The sequence below is a fragment of the Cervus canadensis genome, chromosome 11 (assembly GCF_019320065.1).
Source record: "Cervus canadensis isolate Bull #8, Minnesota chromosome 11, ASM1932006v1, whole genome shotgun sequence".
Classification (NCBI taxonomy): Eukaryota; Metazoa; Chordata; class Mammalia; order Artiodactyla; family Cervidae; genus Cervus; species Cervus canadensis.
In genome coordinates, this window is record NC_057396.1 from 13,841,712 (window position 1) to 13,863,997 (window position 22,286).

General features: G+C 38.5%; 1 protein-coding gene across 3 annotated transcripts in view; it reads left to right on the forward strand.

Annotated features, from left to right (window-relative positions):
- CWF19L2 (CWF19 like cell cycle control factor 2) overlaps nt 1-22,286 on the forward strand; it is a 154,806-nt gene that overhangs the window by 23,761 nt on the left and 108,759 nt on the right. For all 3 annotated transcript variants that reach the window (XM_043481561.1, XM_043481564.1, XM_043481562.1), the window contains exon 6: nt 3,095-3,188. In XM_043481561.1, coding sequence (XP_043337496.1) covers nt 3,095-3,188 — 94 coding nt within the window. The remainder of the gene's footprint in view (nt 1-3,094; nt 3,189-22,286) is intronic.

The following is a 22,286-nucleotide window of genomic DNA, read 5'->3' on the forward strand; positions in this document are numbered from 1 at the left end:
TCTTTTTGATGACAGCCACGTTAACAGGTGTGAAGTGGTGTCTCACTGCGGTTTTGATTTGCAATTCCACGGTGATGAGGGACGTGGAGCGTTTTGTCGTGCGCCTGTGTGCCATCTGTGTTCTCTTTGGAAAAATGTCTGTTCACATCTTCTGACCGTTTTTTAATTGAGTGGTTTACTTTTTGATATTGAGTTGTAAGAATTGTTTGTATATTTTAGATATTAACCTGTTGTCAGAAATACTATTTGCAAATGATATGACCAACATCTTAGAGATGGATTCTGTTGATATATTTTATTTCCATGTCATTCCTTGTATTCACTCGATAGTCTTTCACAATCTAACTCTGCCGTTTTGTAAACTTCCATTCCTCTTGTTTTTCACTCTGACAGACTGTTAACAAGCAGTGCTCAGTTTCTCCATAGTACATATTTGGAAATGAAATTGCTAAGTTATGAAGTATGCACCTGTGAAGTATGCAAGTTCTTTACAGACACTTGCAAAGAGTAGGATCAGTGTAATGTCCCCCAACAATGTTTGTTTCTTTGCCATACTTAGTGTCTGTATTGTCATACTTAATTTTTGTCATGCTAATTAATGTGTGAGAAATTGTATTTTGTGCATTAATATGTGTTCCTCTGATTACGAGGAGAGACCTCTTCATTGTTTTCTTCTGTCATTTAGATTTCTCATAGTATGAGCAGCCTGTTTATGTTTTCTGTTAGTTTTTGTTCTGGGGTTGTCTTTTTCTTACTGGTAGTAGTTCTTTATATATTCAGTCGTGTGTCTTTGTTGTACTTTCGGGTAGTATAGTATGTCGTAATTTGTATTACTTGTTGTCAGTTGTCCACCTCAGTGTGTAATTTTAGTCTCTGTTATCCTGTTGAGTATCCGATGTGTATCTCTTTGAGTGTCTAAGAGCACTGGAAGGAATTTCTTGATTGTAGATACTATGACATTTTATAGTAGACTAAGAAAGGAGGTGACAGAATCTTTTTGTATACACTGTAAGAAGTCAAATCATACTATTTTGCTTATGCCTCCAAGTTAACCTTTAACTAAAATTTTTTGTTTGTTCTTGATTTTCTCTGTTTTTTGGCTTGCAACACGTGAGATCTTAGTTCTCACACAAGGGATTGAACCTGCTTCCTCTGCAGTAGAAACGTGGTATCTTAACCACTGGACTGTAGAGAAGTCCCTAACTTAAATTTTGTTCATTGAAGATTCTGTACTTTTTTGTCAGCTCATGAATATGTTTTAAATGCTTAAAAAATTTTTTTTCACCAAACATTTTTGTTTTCGAAGGTTGGTTCATCTTACTAGAAACTAACGTTTAATTCCTTCCATTTTTTTCTATCCAATAGCCTTTATTATTTCTAGTAATTGCAGTTTTTAGTTCTAAGGAGCATTTTCTGACCCCTAAGTCAAATTGGATATCCCTTGTGTATGTTTCTGTAGTAGCCTTTAATTTCATAGCACTTATCTCTATTAATATTGCTTTCCTTCTCCTTTCTCAAGGCCATAATTTCTTTGATGGTAAGAACTGTGCCTGGTTTGTTAATTATAGCCTCAGTGCCTAGCATCCCTCATGACTCCGTGGTAGAGTCCACCTGTAATGCAGGAGACATGGGTTTTATCCCTGGGTCAGGAAGATCCCCTGGAGAAGGAGATGGCAACCCACTCTAGTATTCTTTCCTGGAGAATCCCATGGGCAGAGGAGCCTGGCAGGCTATAGTCATGGGGTCGCAAGAGTTGGGCATGACTAGCGACTAAACCACCACCACCAGTGTCTGGCATAGTGCTTGGAACATGGTAGACTCCTGCATTGTTACTAGGTTATTATCTTCTCTTTCCTGATTACTGCCACAGTTTTCTGATTGGTTTCCTGCCTCTAATGTTGCTCTTCTCCAGTTTTTTGTCCACTCTGAAACCAGTTTGCTCTTTGTATAATACAAAGCTGATCATGTTTATACTCACCATTGCCCCAGCATAAAGCTCCAATAGCTGTTTCAAGTGGCTCCTGTGACTTAGTCTCTGATTATTGTGCAACCTAATCTCTTGTTGCTACTCATTCATGCTTCTAAAATTTTAGTTAAGTCTGAATTACTTTCTTTCCTAAAACTGCAGTGCTTTCCCTTTCCTCTCAGGTTTTATGAACGTGCTTTTATTCTTGTCCTTGGCTGGCACACCTTAATGCTCTCGGTACCTACAAAAGAAACTGGCTAATTCTTACTCATCCTTGGGTTTAATACTACTCATGTTACTTCCTCTAGGAAGTCTTTGATTTGTCAGCATGAGAGGAGTTTGAATTGTGTATGGTTTTAGCACTCTGTACTTCTGTCTTCAAAGCGCTTGTCAATTACTTGTATATTGTCTAGATTCCTCACTATCTTATAAGCTAGCACGGGCTGAGTTAGCCATATTGACTGTTTTATCTTCTGCATCTAATACAGTTCTGATTCATGGTGGCTTTCAGTAAAAACATTGAATAAATGTTAATTTAGACATTATTTCCTCCAAGTTGGAAAAAGTGTGTCTTACGAGTGTTTTTATCAGTTACTTCGCTTGCTGTTATTTTCTCCCATTCTGAAGGCTGTCTTTTAACCTTGCTTATAGTTTCCTTCATTGTGCAAAAGCTTTTAAGTTTAATTAGGTCCCATTTGTTTATTTTTGCTTTTATTTCCATTACTCTGGGAGAAGGAGAGGGTGGGATGATTTGAGAGGATTTGAAACATGTGTATTACCATATGTGAAATAGATCACCAGTCCAAGTTGGATGCATGAGACAGGGCACTCAGGGCCGGTGCACTGGGATGACCCAGGGGGATGGGATGGGGAGGGAGGTGGAAGGGGGGTTCAGGATGGGGGACACATGTACACCTGTGGCTGATTCATGTCAGTGTATGGCAAAAAATCACTACAATATTGTAAAGTAATTAGCCTCCAATTAAAATAAATAAATTGGAAAAAAAGAATGTTTTAAATATTTCCCTAAGTTTACAATTATTAACAGAGTCTCAGATTTTAATTTATTAATATATTTTATAGTGGGGTTATTTTAAAATTGTGACCTCTAAAAATGTTTTATTTCAGTCCAGATTGCTGGAAAGAGAATTGAATCCTTACTGGAAGGATGGTGGGACAGGTCTTCCACCAGAACACTGTAATGTGTCATCCGTTACAAAAGGTATCTTTATATTTTGCTTATAGCTTCATAAGCATTTCTTATAACTTGGTATTCCTAAGAGAATGCCCTGAGTCTGCTAGTAGATTGGCACGAGGTATTATGAATTCCAAAAATGAATAACAACCCATATCAGATTTTGAGATGTATTAAATCTAAATTTTATCACTACTTATTTAAATATTTCTACTTGATGCTATAATTTTGATCAAGTCTGAAAACATCTGTGTCTGTTTATATATTTGCAAAACAATGATGTTTATTGATTTTTTGATGTGAAATTTGTATGGTTTTCTATTATGAACATCTATGGATTATTACTTAAGGTTCAGTTTACGTATAGGAAAGCAATGATTAAAACATTTGCATTCTTTTGAGACCTTATTTAAATTATTAGTACTTGGCAAGATTATTTTATTTTGAATATGGTAGCAAATTAATTAAATATTTTTATACTCGATAATATTTTTATATTTGAGTTTATATTTTGAATGGATTAATGAAAAACATGGTTCTGTAAAGATACAATATTGCTGTGGTTTGTTACATTCTATGTGTGATGTATGCATGCTCAGTTGTGTCTGACTCTTTGTGACCCCACAATATTGCTGTGGTTTGTTACATTCTATGTGTGATGTATGCATGCTCAGTTGTGTCTGACTCTTTGTGACCCCGTGGTTTATAGCCTGTAGTCTCCTTTGTCCATGGAATTTTCCAGGCAAGGATACTGGGGTGGGTTGCCATTTCCTCCAGGAATCTTCCCAACCTAGGGATCAAACCCGCCTTTCTTTTGCCTCTTGCATTGGCAAGCGGGTTCTTTAGCACTACACCACCTGGGAATCCCTTTACAAAATGTATGAAGTATTAACGTTGTAAAGTTTCATGAAAATTATGTATAAATATTAAATATGTGACTTCATATCTTCAGAAATTTTTACTTTGCCACCATGTATAAATTTGTGTTGACCTTAGGATACTGCTGTTGCTTTCCAGCAGATGGAGAGAAAATACTTAAGCCAATCACACATAATTTAAAAAGTACTTATATGCCAATTAAGTGTTACATTGACAACTCAATGAAAAGTTTAATTAATTACAGTTAACCAAGTATACACATAGTAATATTATAAACTGTTATCTTTTCATCTTAGTGATTTCTCAGAATATTCTCCTTCTTTTTATACACAGTGTATTTTTATTTTGGCCATTTGCCATGTTCCTTTGTATTTTATCAGAGATGTCCCTGGAGCCACCTTATAGGTTCCTTTTTATTTTGTATTGACGTTATTAGTAATTATAGCATTTTCTTTATTACCTTTCAGCATGGGCAGAAATATCTCCGCTGGGCTATATAATAATAACTGTAGTCATATAAAGGTGTCTTTGAAATACTGATTTTTAGAAATTTAAGAGTTTGAGGATCATAAGTTTTCTCAGTGAACCATTATGTAGGACTGAACAAAGCCTTTACCATCCCTATGTTCACAGGACAGTCAATAAGTTCATCTATGGGAAAGACTTAAAATTGATAAATCCTGTCTTTGAGTATATGTAGTCAGCAGGTTCTTCGCTGATTGAAGACCCATAGTTCTACCCTAAGTAGTATCTTTCAGCTGGCTGAACCAGTGGAATCAAAGGCACTAAGAGAAAAATTGCCTTACATAAAGGCTTTAGAGAGCCTGTCTCTGCTTCCTTTCACATCACGCTCTCACCATTTCCCTCTCATATTTATTTAGGAGGAAGAATGGCAGAAAGCTCCGAATGTCTGTCAGACATTCATATCCCAGAGTTGAAATTAAGCTTTAAAAAAGGATCTACAGGTTTTTTTTTTCCCGTATGCAGATAGTGTAGTCATTCTCTTTAAACCAGTGGTAGAGTTGAAACTATGAGACACCTGAGAGTATTAATACTATAAAGTAGTATTAAGAATGTATGTAGAGCTGGTGTTTATATCGAAGGACTTAAGACTTTGGAGTTTGACTTCTTGAGGTTAGAATTTTGGCATTTCTGCTTATTCATTCTGTAATTTGGGGAATGTTTCCTGACCTCTGTGAGCCCAGTTTAAACATAGTAGGGAGTAATGGTCATGCCACGTCTTACATGGTTATTGTGAGAATTAAATGGGAAAAATCTTTTATCACAGTATCTAGAACATAGTAAATAATAATGATGATGTCAAATAATTGTCCTTATGATGACATGTTTTAGGAAGATTTTATCAACAGATTTTTTTTGTATGTGATGATTGAAGTGCCACATACACAATAATTAATGTTACTCTTGATATTTTTTTCCTTAGAGAAAGTTAAGTGAAAAAGTAAGCATGTTTTCATTGTCCATGCAAAATTATCTTCAGTCATGTTTTAGTAATGGGAACATTTGTACAGTTTTTAAGTTTACATGGAACATTTTTGTATTAGCTTATTTTCAATAGCAGCCATGCAAGAGTAACAAAGTAGATGTCCCAATTGATTATAGTTTATCTAATTTTCAGGAAACTAAGACTGAAATTGGTCAAGTTATTTGCCTATAGTCATGTGAGTAGCACTAGAACGCAGCTTTTCTTTCTAATTCTAATATAGGGTTAGTTACTCTAAATTTTCATTAGAAGATTGTTACCGTGTAGTTAGTGAGAATTCTTGCTTTAAATCTCTGTATTTTTTTCATTGCATAGACTTTTCCCTCTTCATTTTTTGGCTTTCTCTTATAGAACCTTTAGAGAAAAAATTTAAAAGTTAATTTAAATCAACTGCCTTATTTTACAGATGGACAAAGTTTAAAGGCATTAATGACTTGCTTAAGATCTTAGAACTATTTAGTAATAACAACAAGACTAAAATTTAGATCTCCTGGTACTAAGTTTATTGCTATTTTCGTATTATTCTGTCTTCTGAGAAAAATGAGGATGTAGCCCAGATTCACTTGATTGTATTCTGTTTATAACAATTCAGCTTTTAATTTTAGAAGCATATGCTCAGCCTCCTAATTTTTGACTTATAAAAAAACAGCCTTCGGATATAGTCAATATTAAGTGCTTCATGGATAATCCCTGGTAGAGGGCATGGCAACTCACTCCAGTTTTCTTGCCTGGAGGATCCCATGAAGAGAGGAACCTGGTGGGCTATAGTGCATAGGGTTGCAAACAGTTGGACATGACTGAAGTGACTTAGCATGCATGTACATACCAATGAATTTACTGTAATTATTTGGTATATATTTATCTCAGAGAGAAGACAGGAACCATGCCTTATTCATGATTTTTTTTGTTTGTTTATAAAAGTTATATTTTTAATAAGCTGATACCCCATTCACCCCTGTTTCACCTCCTTATTATGTTTTGATTTCCTTCTGTGTGAATTTCTTATTCATAGTAAATATTCCCAAAATACATGTTGGGTTTAATTTTTTGATAGATGCTACTGCAAATTGATATTTTTGTTTGATTTTTAAATATTAAATTCATGAATTCTCTTGTTAAAAATATTTTACTATTGCTGTTGGGGCCAGGGGTATGGGCCTCAAATTGCATTTTGATTATTATTATTTTTTAATGAACTTTTATTAGAGTGTAGCTGCTTTATGATTGATATTTTTCCTTTTATTTTGTTTTTTATTAGAGTATAGTTGCGTTACACTGTTGTGTTAGTTTTTGCTGTCCAGCACAGTGAATCAGTTGCATGTATGCATATGTCTGCTCTTTTTTAGATTTTCTTCCCATTTAGAAGAAAACGGGGAGAAAATGTAGCCACAGAGGATTGAGTAGAGCTCCCTGTGCTGTGCTGTAGGCTCTCCTGTTCTTACACATATCAGTGTGTATACGTCAGTCCCACTCTCCCAATTCTTCCCACCCTCGCTTCCCCCTTGGTATCCATTGTTTGTTCTCCACATTTGTATCTCTGTTTCTCCTTTGCAGATAAGCTCATCTGTGCCATTTTTCTAGATTTCACATATGAGGGATAGTTGCACAGTTGTGTCCAGCCTTTTGTGACTCCATGGACTGTAGCCTGCCAGGCTCCTCTGTCCATGGAATTCTCCAGGCAAGAATTCTGAAGTGGGTTGCCGTTTCCTTCTCTGGGAGATTCCACATATAAGTGATATTTTTCTTTTTCTGACTTATTTCACCTTTGACAGTCTCTAGGTCTGTCTGCGTCTCTGCAAATGGCACTATTTCATTCCTTTTTATGGCTGAGTTATATTCCATCCATTGCATATAAGTACCACATCTTCTTTATCCATTCATCTGTCATTGGACGTTTAGGTTATGTACATGTCCTGACTATTGTAAGTAGTGCTGCAGTGAGTATTGGGGTACCTGTGTGCTTCTTAATTATGGTTTTCTCAAGATATATGTCCAGGAGAGGGATTGCTGTGTCATATGGTAGTTCTCTTTTTTATTTTTCTTACAGGAACCTCCATACTGTTTTCCATAGTGACTGTATCAATTTACATTGATACAGTGTTTGAAGATTTTTTGATGATCGCCATTCTGACTGGTGTGAGGTAGTAGTTTGGATTTGCATTTCTCTAATAATGAGAGATGTTGAGCATCTTTTCATGTGCTTTTTGGCCATTTGTATGTCTTTGGAGAATTATCTATTTAGATCTTTCACCCATTTATCCATTGAGTTTATTTTTTTGATATTGTGCTACATGAGAAGTTTGTATATTTTGGAGATTAATCCTTTGTCAGTTGCTTTGTTTGCAAATATTTTCTCCCATTCTGAGGGTTCTCTGTGTTTTGTTTATGGTTTCCTTTACTGTGTAAAAGTTTTGAAGTTTAGTTAGATCCCACTTGTTTATTTTTGTTTTAATTTTCATTTCTGTTGGAGGTGGATCAAAAAAGACTCTGCTGCAGTTTATGTCAAGGAGTCTTCTACCTGTGTTTTCCTCTTTAAGAGTTTTATAGTGTTCAACCTCACATTTAGGTCTTTGATCCATTTTTAGTTTACTTTTATGTGTGATGTTAGGGAATATTCTAATTTCATTCTTTTATAGGTAGCTGTCCAGTTTTCCCAGTACCACTTATTAAAGAGACTGTCTTTTGTCCATTGTATGTTCTTGCCTCCTTTGTCATAGATTTGGTGACTGTAGGTGTGAGGGTTTATCTTTAGGCTTTCTATCCTGTTTCTATTTCTGTTTTTGTGCCAGTATTGTATTTGTGTTGATGACTGTAGCTTTGTTGTATAGACTGAAGTCAGGGAGCCTGATTCTTCCAGCTCCATTTTTCTTTCTCGAGATTGCTTTGACTTTTTAGAGTCATTTGTGTTTCCATACAAATTGTGAAAGTTTTGATTCTAATTTTGTGAAAAATGTCATTGGTTATTTGATAGAGATTGCATTGAATCTGTAGATTGCTTTGGGTAGTATAGTCATTTTCACAATATTAGTCCAACCATTCAAAGACCATCATATATTATTCCATCTGTTTGTGTCCTTTTTGATTTATTTCATCAATACCTTATAGTTTTCTGAGTACAGGCCTTTTGCCTCTGTAGGTAGGTTTATTCCTAGGTATCATATTTATTGTGTTGCAATGGTAAATGGTATACTTATCTTAATTTCTCTTTCTGATCTTTCATTGTTAATGTATAGGAGTACAAGAGATTTCTGTGTGTCAGTTTTGTATCCTTCAGGTTTACCAGATTCACTGATTAACTCTTTTAGGTTTCTAGTAATATCTGTAGGATTTTCTATGTATAGTATCATATCATCTGCAAATAGTGAGTTTTGCTTGTTTTTTTCCCAATTTGATTTCCTTTTATTTCTTTTTCTTCTCTGATTGCTATGGCTAGGACATCCAACACTATTTTCAGTAATAGTGTAGAGAGGAAACATCCTTATATTGTTCCTGACCTTAGAAGAAATGATTTTAGTTTTTTACTATTGAGAATGATGTTTGCTGTGAGTTTATCATACATGACCTTTATAATGTTGAGGTAGATTCCATCTGTGCACACTTTCTGGAGAGTTTTTTTTTTTTATCATAAATGAATGTTGAATTTTGTCATAAGTTTTTCTTCATCTATTCAGATGATCATAGGGTTTTTATTCTTCAATTTGTTGATGTAGTATATCCCCCTGATTGATTTGTGTATATTGAAGAATTCTTACATCCCTGGGATACATCCTAATTGATCATGGTGTATGCTGCTTTTAATGTGTTGTTGGATTCCGTTTGCTAGTATTTTGTTGAGGATTTTGTGTCTGTATTCATCAATGATATTGACCTGTAATTTTCTTTTGTTATTCTATTAATATCTTTTTATTTTATTAGAGTGGTGGTTATCTTGTAGAATGAGGTTGGGAATGTTCCTTCCTCTTCAATTTTTTTCAGAAAATTTGACATCAATAAGTGTTTACTCTTTTCTAAATATTGGGTAGAATTCACTGTGAAACCATCTGGTCTTGGGTTTTTATTTGTTGCAAGATTTTTAATCACAGTTTCAATTTAATTACTTGTGAATCTTCTGTTTATAATTCTATTTCTTACTGATTCAGTCTTGGATGGTTGTACCTTTTTAAATTAAAATTTGTCCATTTCTTCCATGTTGTCCATTTTATTGGCTTGCAGTTGTAGTATTCTTTGTATTTCTGCAGTGTCAGCTGTAACTTCACTTTTCATTTCTAATTTTACTGATTTGAGTCCTCTCACTTTTTTTCTTGATGAGTCTCAATGAAGGTTTATCAGTTTTATCTATCTTCTCAAAGATCCCAACTTTTTATTTCATTGTTCTTTGCTATTCTTTTCTTTGTTTCTGTTTCAATAATTTTTATTATGATCTTTATGATTTCTTTCTACTAACTGTGGGTTTTGTTTGTTCTTTCTCTGGTAGCTTCAAATATAAGTTTAGTTTGTTTGAGATTTTTTTCTTGTCCCTTTAGGTGAGATTTTATTGCTATAAGTTCCTTCTTAGAACTGCTTTTGTTGCATCCCATAGATTTTGACTATCATGCTTTTGTTGTCATTTGTTTCTTGGTTTTTTGGTTTCGTCTTTGATTTCTTCTGTGATCCATTGGTTATGTAGTAGCATATTGTTTAGCGTCTATGTGTTTGTGTGTTTTACAGTTTTTTCCCCTCCTGTAATTGATTTCTAATTTCATAGCATTGAGGTTGGAAAGGATGCTTGATATGATTTCAGTTTTCTTAATTTTACCAAGGCTTGATTTGTGACCCAAGCTATGGTCTATCCTGGAGAATGTTCCATATGCACTTGAGAAGAAGGTATATTCTGCTGCTTTTGGATAGAATATCCTGTAAATATCAATTAAAACTATCTGGTCTGATATGTCATTTAAGGCTTTTGTTTCCATATTAATTTTCAGTCTGGATGACCTGTTCATTAGTGTAACTGGGATATTGAAGTCCCCCACTATTATTGTGCTACTGTTGATTTCCCCTTTTATGGCTGTTAGCATTTGCCTTATGTATTAAGGTGTCAGAGGCATAAATATTTACAATTGTTATATCTTCTTCCTGGATTGATCACTTGATCATTATGTACTGTCCTTCCTTATCTCATGTAAACAGTCTTCATTTCACAGTCTATTTTGTCTGATATGACTATTCCTCCTCCAGCTTTCTTTTGATTTCCATTTGCACAGATTACCTTTTGCCATTCCCTCACTTTCCATTTGTATGTGTCTATAGGTCTGAAGTGTGTCTCTTTTAGACAGGTTATATACAGATTTTGTTTTTGTGTCCATTCAGCTGTGTCTTTTGGTTGGAACATTTAATCCATTTACCTTTAAGGTAATTTTTGATATGTATGTTCTTCCTGCCATTTTCTTAATTGTTTTGAATTTGTTTTTGTAGGTCTCTTTTCTTCCCTTTCTCATTTGTTCTCTTATGTTTCTTGCCTAGTGAAGTCCCTTTAGCAGTTGTTGTAAAGCTGGTTTGGTGTTGCTTTATTTTCTTAGTTTTTGCTTATCTATAAAGCTTTTGATTTTTCTTATCAAGTGTGAATGAGACTCTTGCTGGGTAGAATATTATTGGTTGTAGATTTTTTCCTTTCATCACTTTAGATATATCCTATCAGTCTATTGTTTCCTCCAGAATTTCTCCTGAAAAATCAACTGATAACCTTATGGGGATTCCCTTGTATGTTATTTGTTGCTTTTAACATTTTTTTCTTTGTATTTAACTTTTGTTAGTTTGATTAATATGTGTCTTGTGTTGCTTCATGGGTTTGTGCTGTATGGGACTCTCTACATTTCCTGGACATGGGTGACAGTTTCCTTTCCCATGTAGGGGAAGTTTTTGACTGATATATTCAGGTATTTTCTCAGGTCCTGTCTCTGTTTCTTCTGTTGGTTCCTATTTTATGTGAATTTCGGTGTATTTAATGTTGTTTCAGAGGACTCTTGAGAGCATCTTCTTTTCATTCTCTTTTCTGTATTCTGTTTTGTGCCAGAGATTTCCAATATTCTGTCTTCTGGGTTACTCATCTCTTCTTCTGCCTTAGTTATTCTGCAGTTGATTCCTTCTAGCAGATTTTTCATTTCAGTTATTGTCTTATTCATTTTCTGTTTAGTCTTTACATTAAAATTTTCTTGTATCTTCTTGATCCTTGCCTCCATGCTGTTTCTGAGATCTTGGACCACCTTCCCTTTCATTGCTTTGAATTATTTTTTGGATAAATTGCTTCTCTCTTCTTTATTTAGTTGCTCTCAGAGGTTTCTGTCTTGCTACTTCATCTCAACACATTCCTTTGTCATCTTGTTTTTTCCAGCTTGCTGTTTTTTTTTTTTCCATTTATTTTTATTAGTTGGAGGCTAATTACTTTACAATATTGTAGTGGGTTTTGTCATACATTGACAGGAATCAGCCATGGAGTTACATGTATTCCCCATCCCAATCCCCCCTCCCACCTCCCTCTCTACCCGATCCCTCTGGGTCTTCCCAGTGCACCAGGCCTGAGCACTTGTCTCATGCACCCAACCTGGACTGGTGATCTGTTTCACCCTAGATAATATACATGTTTCAATGCTGTTCTCTCGAAACATCCCACCCTCGCCTTGTCCCACAAAGTTCAAAAGTCTGTTCTGTACTTCTGTGTCTCTTTTTCTGTTTTGCATATAGGGTTATCATTACCATCTTTCTAAATTCCATATATATGTGTTAGTATGCTGTAATGTTCTTTATCTTTCTGGCTTACTTCACTCTGTATAACGGGCTCCAGTTTCATCCATCTCATTAGAACTGATTCAAATGAATTCTTTTTAATGGCTGAGTAATATTCCATGGTGTATATGTAGCCAAAGTAATCTTGAGGAGAAGAATGGAATTGGAGGAATCAACCTGCCTGACTTCAGACTATACTACAAAGCCACAGTCATCAAGACAGTATGGTACTGGCACAAAGACAGAAATATAGATCAATGGAACAGAATAGAAAGCCCAGAGATAAATCCACGAACTTATGGACACCTTATCTTCAACAAAGAAGGCAAGGATATACAATGGAAAAAAGACAACCTCTTTAACAAGTGGTGCTGGGAAAACTGGTCAATCACTTGTAAGAGAATGAAACTAGAACACTTTCTAACATCATACACAAAAATAAACTCAAAATGGATTCAAGATCTAAATGTAAGACCAGAAACTATAAAACTCCTAGAGGAGAACATAGGCAAAACACTCTCCGACATAAATCACAGCAGGATCCTCTATGACCCACCTCCCGGAATAGTGGAAATAAAAGCAAAAATAAACAAATAGGACCTAATGAAACTTAAAAGCTTTTGCACAACAAAGGAAAGTATAAGCAAGGTGAAAAGACAGCCTTCAGAATGGGAGAAAATAATAGCAAACGAAGCAACAGACAAAGGATAGATCTCAAAAATATACAAGCAACTCCTGCAGCTCAATTCCAGAAAAATAAATGACCTAATCAAAAAATGGGCCAAAGAACTAAACAGACATTTCTCCAGCTTGCTGTTTGTTGTCTCCTTTTTGTAGGTTTCCAGTGGCGGTTCCTCTTGCTTCTGGAGTTTCCTTCCTGGTGGGTGTGGTCTCTCAAGAGACTTACACCTTTATCTTATTGATATGAGTTGGATTTGCCTTGGAAACAGCAGAATGAACTCTGTTCGTTTCCAAGGCAAACCATTCAATATTGAGTAATCCAAGCCTGTGCCCCAACCACTAATGCTGAAGAAGCTGAAGTTGAATGGTTCTATGAAGACCTTCAAGACCTTCTAGAACTAACACCCAAAAAAGATGTCCTTTTCATTATACGGGACTGGAATGCAAAAGTAGGAAATCAAGAGATAAAACCAAATTTGGCCTTGGGGTACAAAATGAAGCAGGTGAAAGACTAATAGAGTTTTGCCAAGAGAGCACACTGGTCGTAGCAAACACCCTCTTCCAGCAACACGAAAGACTGTACACATGGACATCACCAGATGGTCAATACTGAAATCAGACTGATTATATTTTCTGCAGCCAAAGATTACAAGCTCTGTACAGTCAGCAAAAACAAGACGGGGAGCCGACTGTGGCTCAGATCATGAACTCCTTATTGCAAAATTCAGACTTAAATTGAAGAAAGTAGGGAAAACCACTAGGCCATTCAGGTATGACCGAAATCAAATCCCTCATTATTATATAGTGGAAGTGATAAAGGGATTCAAGGGCTGAGACCAGATAGACAGAGTGCCTGAAGAACTATGGACAGAAGTTCATGACATTATATAGGAGGCAGCAACTGAGACCATCCCCAAGAAAAAGAAATGCAGAAAGGCAAAATGGTTGTCTGAGGAGGCCTTCCAAATAGCCGAGAAAGGAAGAGTAGCAAAAGGCAAAGGAAGAAAGGAAAGATATACCCATTTGAATGCAGAGTTCCAAAGAATAGCAAGGAGAGATAAGAAAGCCTTCCTCAGGGATCAGTGCAAAGAAATAGAGGAAAACAATAGAATGGGAAAGACTAGAGATCTCTTCAAGAAAATTAGAGATACCAAGGGAATATTTCATGGAAAGATGGGCACAATAATGGACAGAAATGGTATGGACCTAACAGAAGCAGAAATATAAAAGATCTTCATGACCCAGATGACCCCGATGGTGTGCTCACTCACCTAGAGCCAGGCATCTTGGAATGTGAAGTCAAGTGGGCCTTAGGAACCATTGCTTACAAACAAAACTAGTGGAGGCAATGGAATTCCAACTGAGCTATTTCAAATCCTAAAAGATTATGCTGTAAAAGTGCTGCACTCAATATGCCAGCAAATTTGGAAAACTCCACAGTGGCCACGGGACTGGAAAAGGTCAGTTTTCATTTAAATCCCAAGGAAAGGCAATGCCAAAGGATGCTCAAACTACCACACAATTGCACTCATTTCACACGCTAGTAAAGTAATGCTCAAAATTCTCCAAGTCAGGCTTCAACAGTATGTGAACTGTGAACTTCCAGATGTTCACGATGGATTTAGAAAAGGCAGAGGAACCAGAGATCAAATTGCCAACATCCACTGGATCATCAGAAAGCAAGAGTGTTCCAGAAAAACATCTACTTCTGCTTAATCAACTATGCCAAAGCCTGTGACTGTGTGGATCACAACAAACTCTGGAAAATTCTTAAGGAGATTGGAATACCAGCCCACCTTACCTGCTTCCTGAGAAATCTGTATGCATGTCAAGAAGCAACAGTTAGAACTGGACATGGAACAGCAGACTGATTCCAAATCAGGAAATGAGTGCATAAAGGCTGTATATTGTCACCCTGTTTATTTAACTTCTATGCAGAATACATCATGCGAAATGCCAGGTTGGATGAAGTACAAGCTGGAATCAAGATTGCTGGGAGAATATCAATAACCTCAGATATGCAGATGGCACCACCCTCATGGCAGAAATCGAAGAAGAACTAAAGAGCCTCTTGATGAAAGTGAAAGAGGAGAGTAAAAATGTTGACTTAAAACTCAGCATTCAGAAAACTAAGATCATGGCAGCCAGTCCCATCACTTCATGGCAAATAGATGGGGAAACAATGGAAACAGTGACAGTTTACGTTTTTGGACTCCAAAATCACTGCAGATGGTGACTGCAGCCATGAAATTAAAAGACGCTTGCTCCTTGGGAGAAAAGTTGTGACCAACCTAGATAGCATATTAAAAAGCAGAGACATTACTTTGCCAAAAAAGGTCCATCTAGTGAAATCTATGGTTTTTCCAGTAGTTATGTATGGATGTGAGAAGTGGACTATAAAGAAAGTTGAGTGCTGAGGAATTGATGCTTTTGAACTGTGGTGTTGGAGAAGACTCTTGAGAGTCCCTTGGACTGCAAGGAGACCCAGCCAGTCAACCCTAAAGGATATAAGTCCTGAATATTCATTGGGAGGACTGATGATGGAGCTGAAACTCCAGTACTTTGGCCACCTGATGCAAAGAGCTGACTTATTGGAAAGATCCTGATGCTGGGAAAGATTGAAGGCAGGAGGAGAAGAAAGGACAGAGGATGAGATGGCTGGATGGCATCACCCACTCGATGGACATGAGTTTGAGTAAACTCCGGGAGTTGGTGATGGACAGGGAAGCCTGGCGTGCCGCAGCCCGTGGGGTCTGAATTGGACATGACTGAGTGACTGAACTGAACTGAACTGCAGTGATTGGAGCCTGCCCTAGATGTTGAGTGCGGCCTCCTGTGTGCTCTGTTGCCGTCACTGCCCTGTCCTGGGCAAGGTCTCCTCCGTGGTTTTTAAAGTAGAGGTTCCCAAATCTGTCTCCTAGCTGTGATTCCTATCTGTTGTATGATGTAGTTGGGATTAGAGCACTCCCACTGGTAGGGAAGCCACTGAGTTTCACTCTCTTGGAGCTATTCACCTGTGAATGTACTCGGTTGTGTCCCCTTTTGGATGTTTTGTGTGCTCACAAGGGGTACCATTGTGGGTGCTGCTCTGGGTCCCACCGTAACTGTGAGTATGCCTGCAGTTGGCCCTGGTGTCTCTCAGGTGGTGTTTTCACGTGGCCTGCAGCACAGGGCCACTGAAGCTAGGTGTCCGTGTTGCAGTAGTCATTCGCCTGGTCACGCTGTGTGAGCTGTGGAGGCAGCTCGCACTCTGGTTTGTCCCTGTCCTCACGTGTACCTGTTCACAGCGCTCACAGCTGCTATAGCAGACTCATCCCAGTTGCAAAGTATGTGTTGTCCTTTTGGGTGTTTCACAGGGGCTGAATTTACGAAGCTGTCGCTGAAGGTGTAACTCTGCAGTTTGCACAGCCTTGAGGAAAAATTTCAACCCATCTTTTTTAGTTACATAGCTCCTGGGGCTTAGCTGTGGTTTTCAGCCTCTCCTCTGAGTGAATTTCCTAGTGTGTGTGTGTGGGGGGGGGGTGTGGGGGGGCAGCGGTGGGGGGATGCTATCTGTGCCCTTCTGGAAGAGTGAGGTGGATCCCTGGACCCACTCAAAAATTTCCTAGTAATGAGGGTTTTCTGTGTGCTCCCAGGACAACAGGGCAACTCTTGGTCCTGATAATGGATTTCCTAGTGGGGGCTAGTTACCAGCACCCTCCTGGGATAGCAGGGCTGGTTCTAGCACCCACTGGTGGACTTCTAGTAGCAGGAACTATCCCTGCTCTCCCAGGACAGCAGAGTGGGTTCTGACCTCCACTGACGGGTTTCCCAGTTCTGAAAGCTGTCCATGCCATGCTGGGACAGAGCGGGAGGTCCTGGTACCCAGTGACGGATTACATAGTAGAGAGATCTGTCTATACCCCTTGGACAGTTGGGTGGGTGTCAGCAAGCGCTGACATTTCCCAGGTGTGGAAGCTGCATGCACCTTCACAGAACAGCCTGGGCAGGTCATGGGGCCTGCTGGTGGAATTCCAGTGGCTGGCTCGTGCCCCTCCGGGTCAGCTGGGGTCGATCCTGTGCCCCCCACCCCCAGCAGAATTCCTGGTAGGTAAAGCTGTTTGTGCCCCTCCAGCCCAGGAGGGGTGGATCCTGTGACCTGCCTGTGGAAATTTTCGTTTTGGAAGCTGGCCACGCTTTTCAGGTCAGCAGGGTGAGTCCTAGGGCCCCTGGTGGAACTGCTAGTGGCTGGATCTCTCTGCTTTTCTGTGTCCGCAGGGGCAGGTTCTGTGACTTCCTGGCAGGACCTCTGGTTTGGGAGCTGTCTGTGCCCTCCCGGGACAGCCTGGGCAAGTCCCGGGCCCTCTGGGGGAGCTCCAAGTGGCTGGAGTGTCTGTGCCCCTCCAGGTCAGCGGAGGCGGGTCCTGGGGCCCACTGGTGTATTGCCAATAGCTCAGTCTAGCCCCTCTGTGTCAGCCAGTGGGGTTTCTAGTTTTGGAAGCTGTCTGCGCCCTTCCAGGTCAGCATGGGCAGGGCCTGGTGTCTGCCTGTGGGCCTGAAAGAGGTAGTCATGCCCTCCTCTGGAGCCCAGGATGGCAGCGGTGGTGAGTCACACCCACCCAAGGAGCTCTTGCAGGTGAAGTCCTGTTGCTTGGGAGTGCTCACAGGGGAAGAAGCTTTTATGATGATCCCGCTTCTCTCTTCCTGCCTCTTCCAGTGAGGGTGTCTTGCCTCTTTGGTGAGTCCAGACTTCTTCCTAGTATACCATCAGTTGCCATGGCCTGAACTCCTCAGGCTGTTTCTGCACCTAACCTTTGTCCTGTCCGTGGGACTGAGCTTTACTTAGCACTTGACCCCCATCCTTACTGACAGAGGAGCATCTCACGTTGAGGAGTGTAGGCTGGTGGTGCCTTCCACAAGCCAGTTTCTGCTGTCTTGGTTTTAGGCTCCAAATCCTCCCCCTCTGTCCAGTCTAATTTCTTCACTGGCGAGGAGCCTTTCCAAGGTGCGGGAACCTTTCCTCCTTCTCAGTTCTCTCCCTGGGGTGCAGGCCCGATTCCTTCTTTTTCTTTTTCCTTTTGTCCTGCCCAGTTAAGTGGAGGTTTTCCTTGTCTTTTCAGAGGTCTGAGGTCTTCTGTCAGTGCTCAGTAGCTTTCTCTGTGAATAGTAACACCTGTAGGTGTATTTTCAAATGTATTTTCAATGTTTCTCTGAAGGGTGTTTAATTGTTTCCTATTGTGCCACCATTCTGAGCCCCACCTCAGGAGTTCATTCATTATCGGTTATTTTGAATTAGTTACTTGAGTCAAGAGCTGATACAAGAAGGACACTTTGACCCCTCCTCTCTACCCTCCTGAAAGCAGGGAATAAATCTCATAAAAGATGCAGTCCTTGTATCTTGAGGTAGAAGGAAATTCCTACTACCAGAAATAGGGAATTTCAGGCCAAAAAACGAATCAAACAGACCTTGTTACTCCTTCCTTTTTGTTAATAATCTGAGTTTTTTATTTTCGGCTTCACTGGGCCTCTGTTGCCATGTTGTGGGCTTTTTCTGGTTGTGATGGGGGCTCCTCTCTAGTTGCAGTGCACAGCTTCTCTTGTGGACCACTGGCGTGGTGCGCGGACTGCAGTAGTTGTGGCATGTGGACTCAGTGGTTGCGTGTCCAGGCTGTGGAACACACGCTCAGTTGTGTGACACATGGGCTTAATTGCTCTGTGTTAGGTGAGATCTTTCCGGATTAGGGATCGAACCCATGTCTCCTTCATTGGCAGGTGGATTCTTTACCACTGAGCCACCAGGGAAGCCCTTCTGTTTTTTAACTGGAGTATGATTGCTTTCCAATGTGTTAGTTTCTTTCTAAAATGAAGTGAATCAGCTATATTTACAGATATATTACCTCCCTCTTGAACTTCCCTGTCTCCATCCCATCCAGGTAGGTCATCACAGAGCACTGAGCTAAGCTCCCTGTGCTATGCAGAAAGTTCCCACTATCTATCAGTTTTACGTATGGTAGTGTATTTATATCGAACCTAATCTCCAATTCATCCCAGCTTCCCCTTCCCCTGCGTGGCCACGTGTCCTTTCTGTCCTTCTGTGTTTCTGTTCCTGCCCTGCAGGTAGGTTCACCTGCACCATTTTTCTATATTCCACATGTATGTGCTAATTTACGATATTTGTTTTTCTGACTTCAGTCTGTGTGATAGACTTTAGACACAGCCTCATCTCTACAAATGAACCAGTTTCCTGGCTGAGTAATATTTCATTGTGTACATACACCACATCTTCTTTATCCATTCGTCTGTTGGTGGTTATTCAGGTTGTTTCCACATCCTGGCCGTTGTAAATAGTGCTACAGTGAACATCAGGGTACATGTTTCTTTTTGAATTATGGTTTTCTCAAGATATATGCCCCATAGTGAGATTGCTGGGTCATATGGTAGTTCCATTTTTCGTTTTTAAGAAACCGCCATACGATTCTCCACTGTGGCTGTATCAATTTACATTCCCACCAACAGCACAAGAAAGTTCTCTGTTCTCTGAATTCCCTGTTCTCTGTTCTCTGAATTCCCACCAACAGTGCAAGAAAGTTCCCTGTTCTCTGAATCCTTTCCAGCATTTATTATTTGTGGATTTTTAAAAAAATTTTATTCTTCTGTTTTATTTTTTTTTTTTCATTTGTTTATTAGGTTTTCTTTTTTGTTTTATTTTTAATTCTTTTGTTTGTTTGTGGATTTTTTGGTCATGACCATTCTGACCAGGATGAGGTGATACCTCATTGTAGTTTTGGTTTTTCTAATAATGAGAAATGTTGAGCATCATTTTATGTGCTTTTTAACAATCTGAAGGTTTCCTATGGAGAAATATCTGCTTAAGTTTTCCACTCTTTTTTGATTGGAATTTTTTTTATATTGAGCTGCACAAGAAGTTTGTATATTTTGGAGATTAATCCATTGTTGGTTGCCTCATTTGCATATATCATTTCCCATCCTGAGATTTTTCTTTTTGTTTTGTTCATGGTTCCCTTTGCTGTGCAAAATCTTTGAAGTTTAATTAGGCCAATTAATTTATTTTTGTTTTTATTTTCATTATTGTAGGAGATGAACTGAAAAAGATATCACTGCAATTTTTGTCAGAGTGTGTTCTCCCTGTGGTTCCCTCTAAAAGGTTTCTAGTATTGACCTTACATTTAGGTCTTTAATCTGTTTAAGTTTCCTTCTCTGTATGGCGTTAGGGTGTGTTCTAGGTTCTTTCTCTTGCAGGTAGCTGTTCAGTTTTCCCAGTGCCAGTTTTTGAAAAGACTGTCTTTCCATTGTCGTATATTCCTGTTTCCTTTGTCATAGATTGGATGACCATAGGTGGGTGGGTTTACCTCTGGGCTTTTTGTCCTGTTCCATTGATCTGTATGCCTGTTTCTGTGCCAGTACCACACTGCTGTGATGACTGTAGCTTTGTAGTGTGGTCTGACGTCAGTCAGGTCTGAAGTCAGCCTGCAGTATAGCCCGATCCCTCTAGCTCCATTTTTCTTTCTCAAGGTTGTGTTGGCTGTTTGTGATCTCTTTTCTTTGCATGCAAATTGTACAATTTTTTGTTATAGATATGTGAAAAATGCCATTGGTAGTTTAATAAGGATTGCATTGAACCTGTAGATTGGTGATATAGTCATTTTCACAATATTGATTCTTCCAGTCCATACACCAGAAACATGGTGTATCTCTCTGTCTGAGTCATCTTTTATTTCTTTCATCAGTATCTTGTAGTTGCTCAGTATAGGTCTTTTACCTTTTTAGGTTGGCTTATTCCTAGGTATTCTATTACTTTTTTGTGGCGGTAAATGAGATTGTTTCCTTAATTTCTCTTTCTAATCTTTGTTAGTGTATAGGTATGCACACAAGAGATTTCTGTGCAGTAATTTTGTATCCTGCATCTTTACCAAATTCTAGTAAATTAATTAGTTCTAGTAGTTATCTGGTGGCATCTTTTAGAATTTTCTTTGCATAGTACCATGTCATCTGCAAACAGTAAATTTTACTTCTTTTCCAATTTCAGTTCAGTTCAGTCATTCAGTCATATCCGACTCTTTGCAACCCCGTGGACTGTAGCATGCCAGCCTTCTCTGTCCTATACCATCTCCCAGGGCTTGCTCAAACTCATGACCATTGAGTCAGTGATGCCATCCAACCATCTCATCCTCTGTCATACCCTTCTCCTCCTGCCTTCAATCTTTCCCAGCATCAGGGTCTTTTCTAACGAGTCAGCCCTTTGCATCAGGTGACCAGAGTATTGAAGCTTTTCAATTTCAATTTCTTTTATTTCTTTTTCTTTGATAGCTGTAGCCAGGACTTTTAATACTATGTTGAATAAACGTTGTAAAGTGAACATACTTGTTGTACAAGTTCCTGATCTTACTGAAAATGCTTTCCACTTTTCACCTCTGAGTATGATGTTATCTGTAGGTTTGTCCTATATGGCCTTTATTATTTTGAGGTAGGTTACCTCTAAGCCCACTTTCTGGAGAGGTTTTTTTTCCCTTAATCATAGAAGTGTGTTGAATTTTGTTAAAAATTTGTTTTGCATCTATCGAGATAACCATGTGGTTTTTATTCTTAAGCTTATTAATATGGTGTATCATATTGACTGATTTGTATATATTGAGTTATCCCTTAACATCTCTGGGATAAATCCCACTTGATCATGATATATTATCCTTGTAATGTACTGTTGGATTATGTTTGCCAGCAGTTTGTTGAGGATTTTTGCTTCTGTGTTCATCAGGGATATTGACATGTAATTTCGTTTTTTTGTGTGAGATCTTTGGTTTTGGTATCAGAGTGATGGTGGCCTTTAGGTGAGTTTGGGAGTGTTCCTTCCTCTAATTTTCTGAAAGAGTTTCAGAAGAGTCACTTTTGTCTCTTCTCTAAATGTTGGATAGAGTTTGCCACAGTTTCAGTTTCGATTCTTTCGATTGATCTGTTCATATTTTGTTTCTTCATGGTTCTGTCTTGGGAGGTTGTATCTTTCTAAGAACTTGTTCATTTTTTCTAGATTGTCCATTTTGTTGACCTATAGTTGCTTACAGTAATCTCTTCTGATCCTTTGCATTTCTGTGGTGTCAGTTGTAATTTCTCTGTTTGTTTTTTTTTTTAATTTTATTGATTTGAGTCCTCTCTCTTTTTTTCTTGATGGGTCTGGCTAAGGTTTATCAATTTTGTTCATCTTCCCAAAGAACCAGCTTTTAGTTTCAATGATTTTTGCTATTGTTTTCTTCATTTCTGTTTCATTTCTTTCTGCTCTGATTTTTATAATGTTTTTATTTCTACTA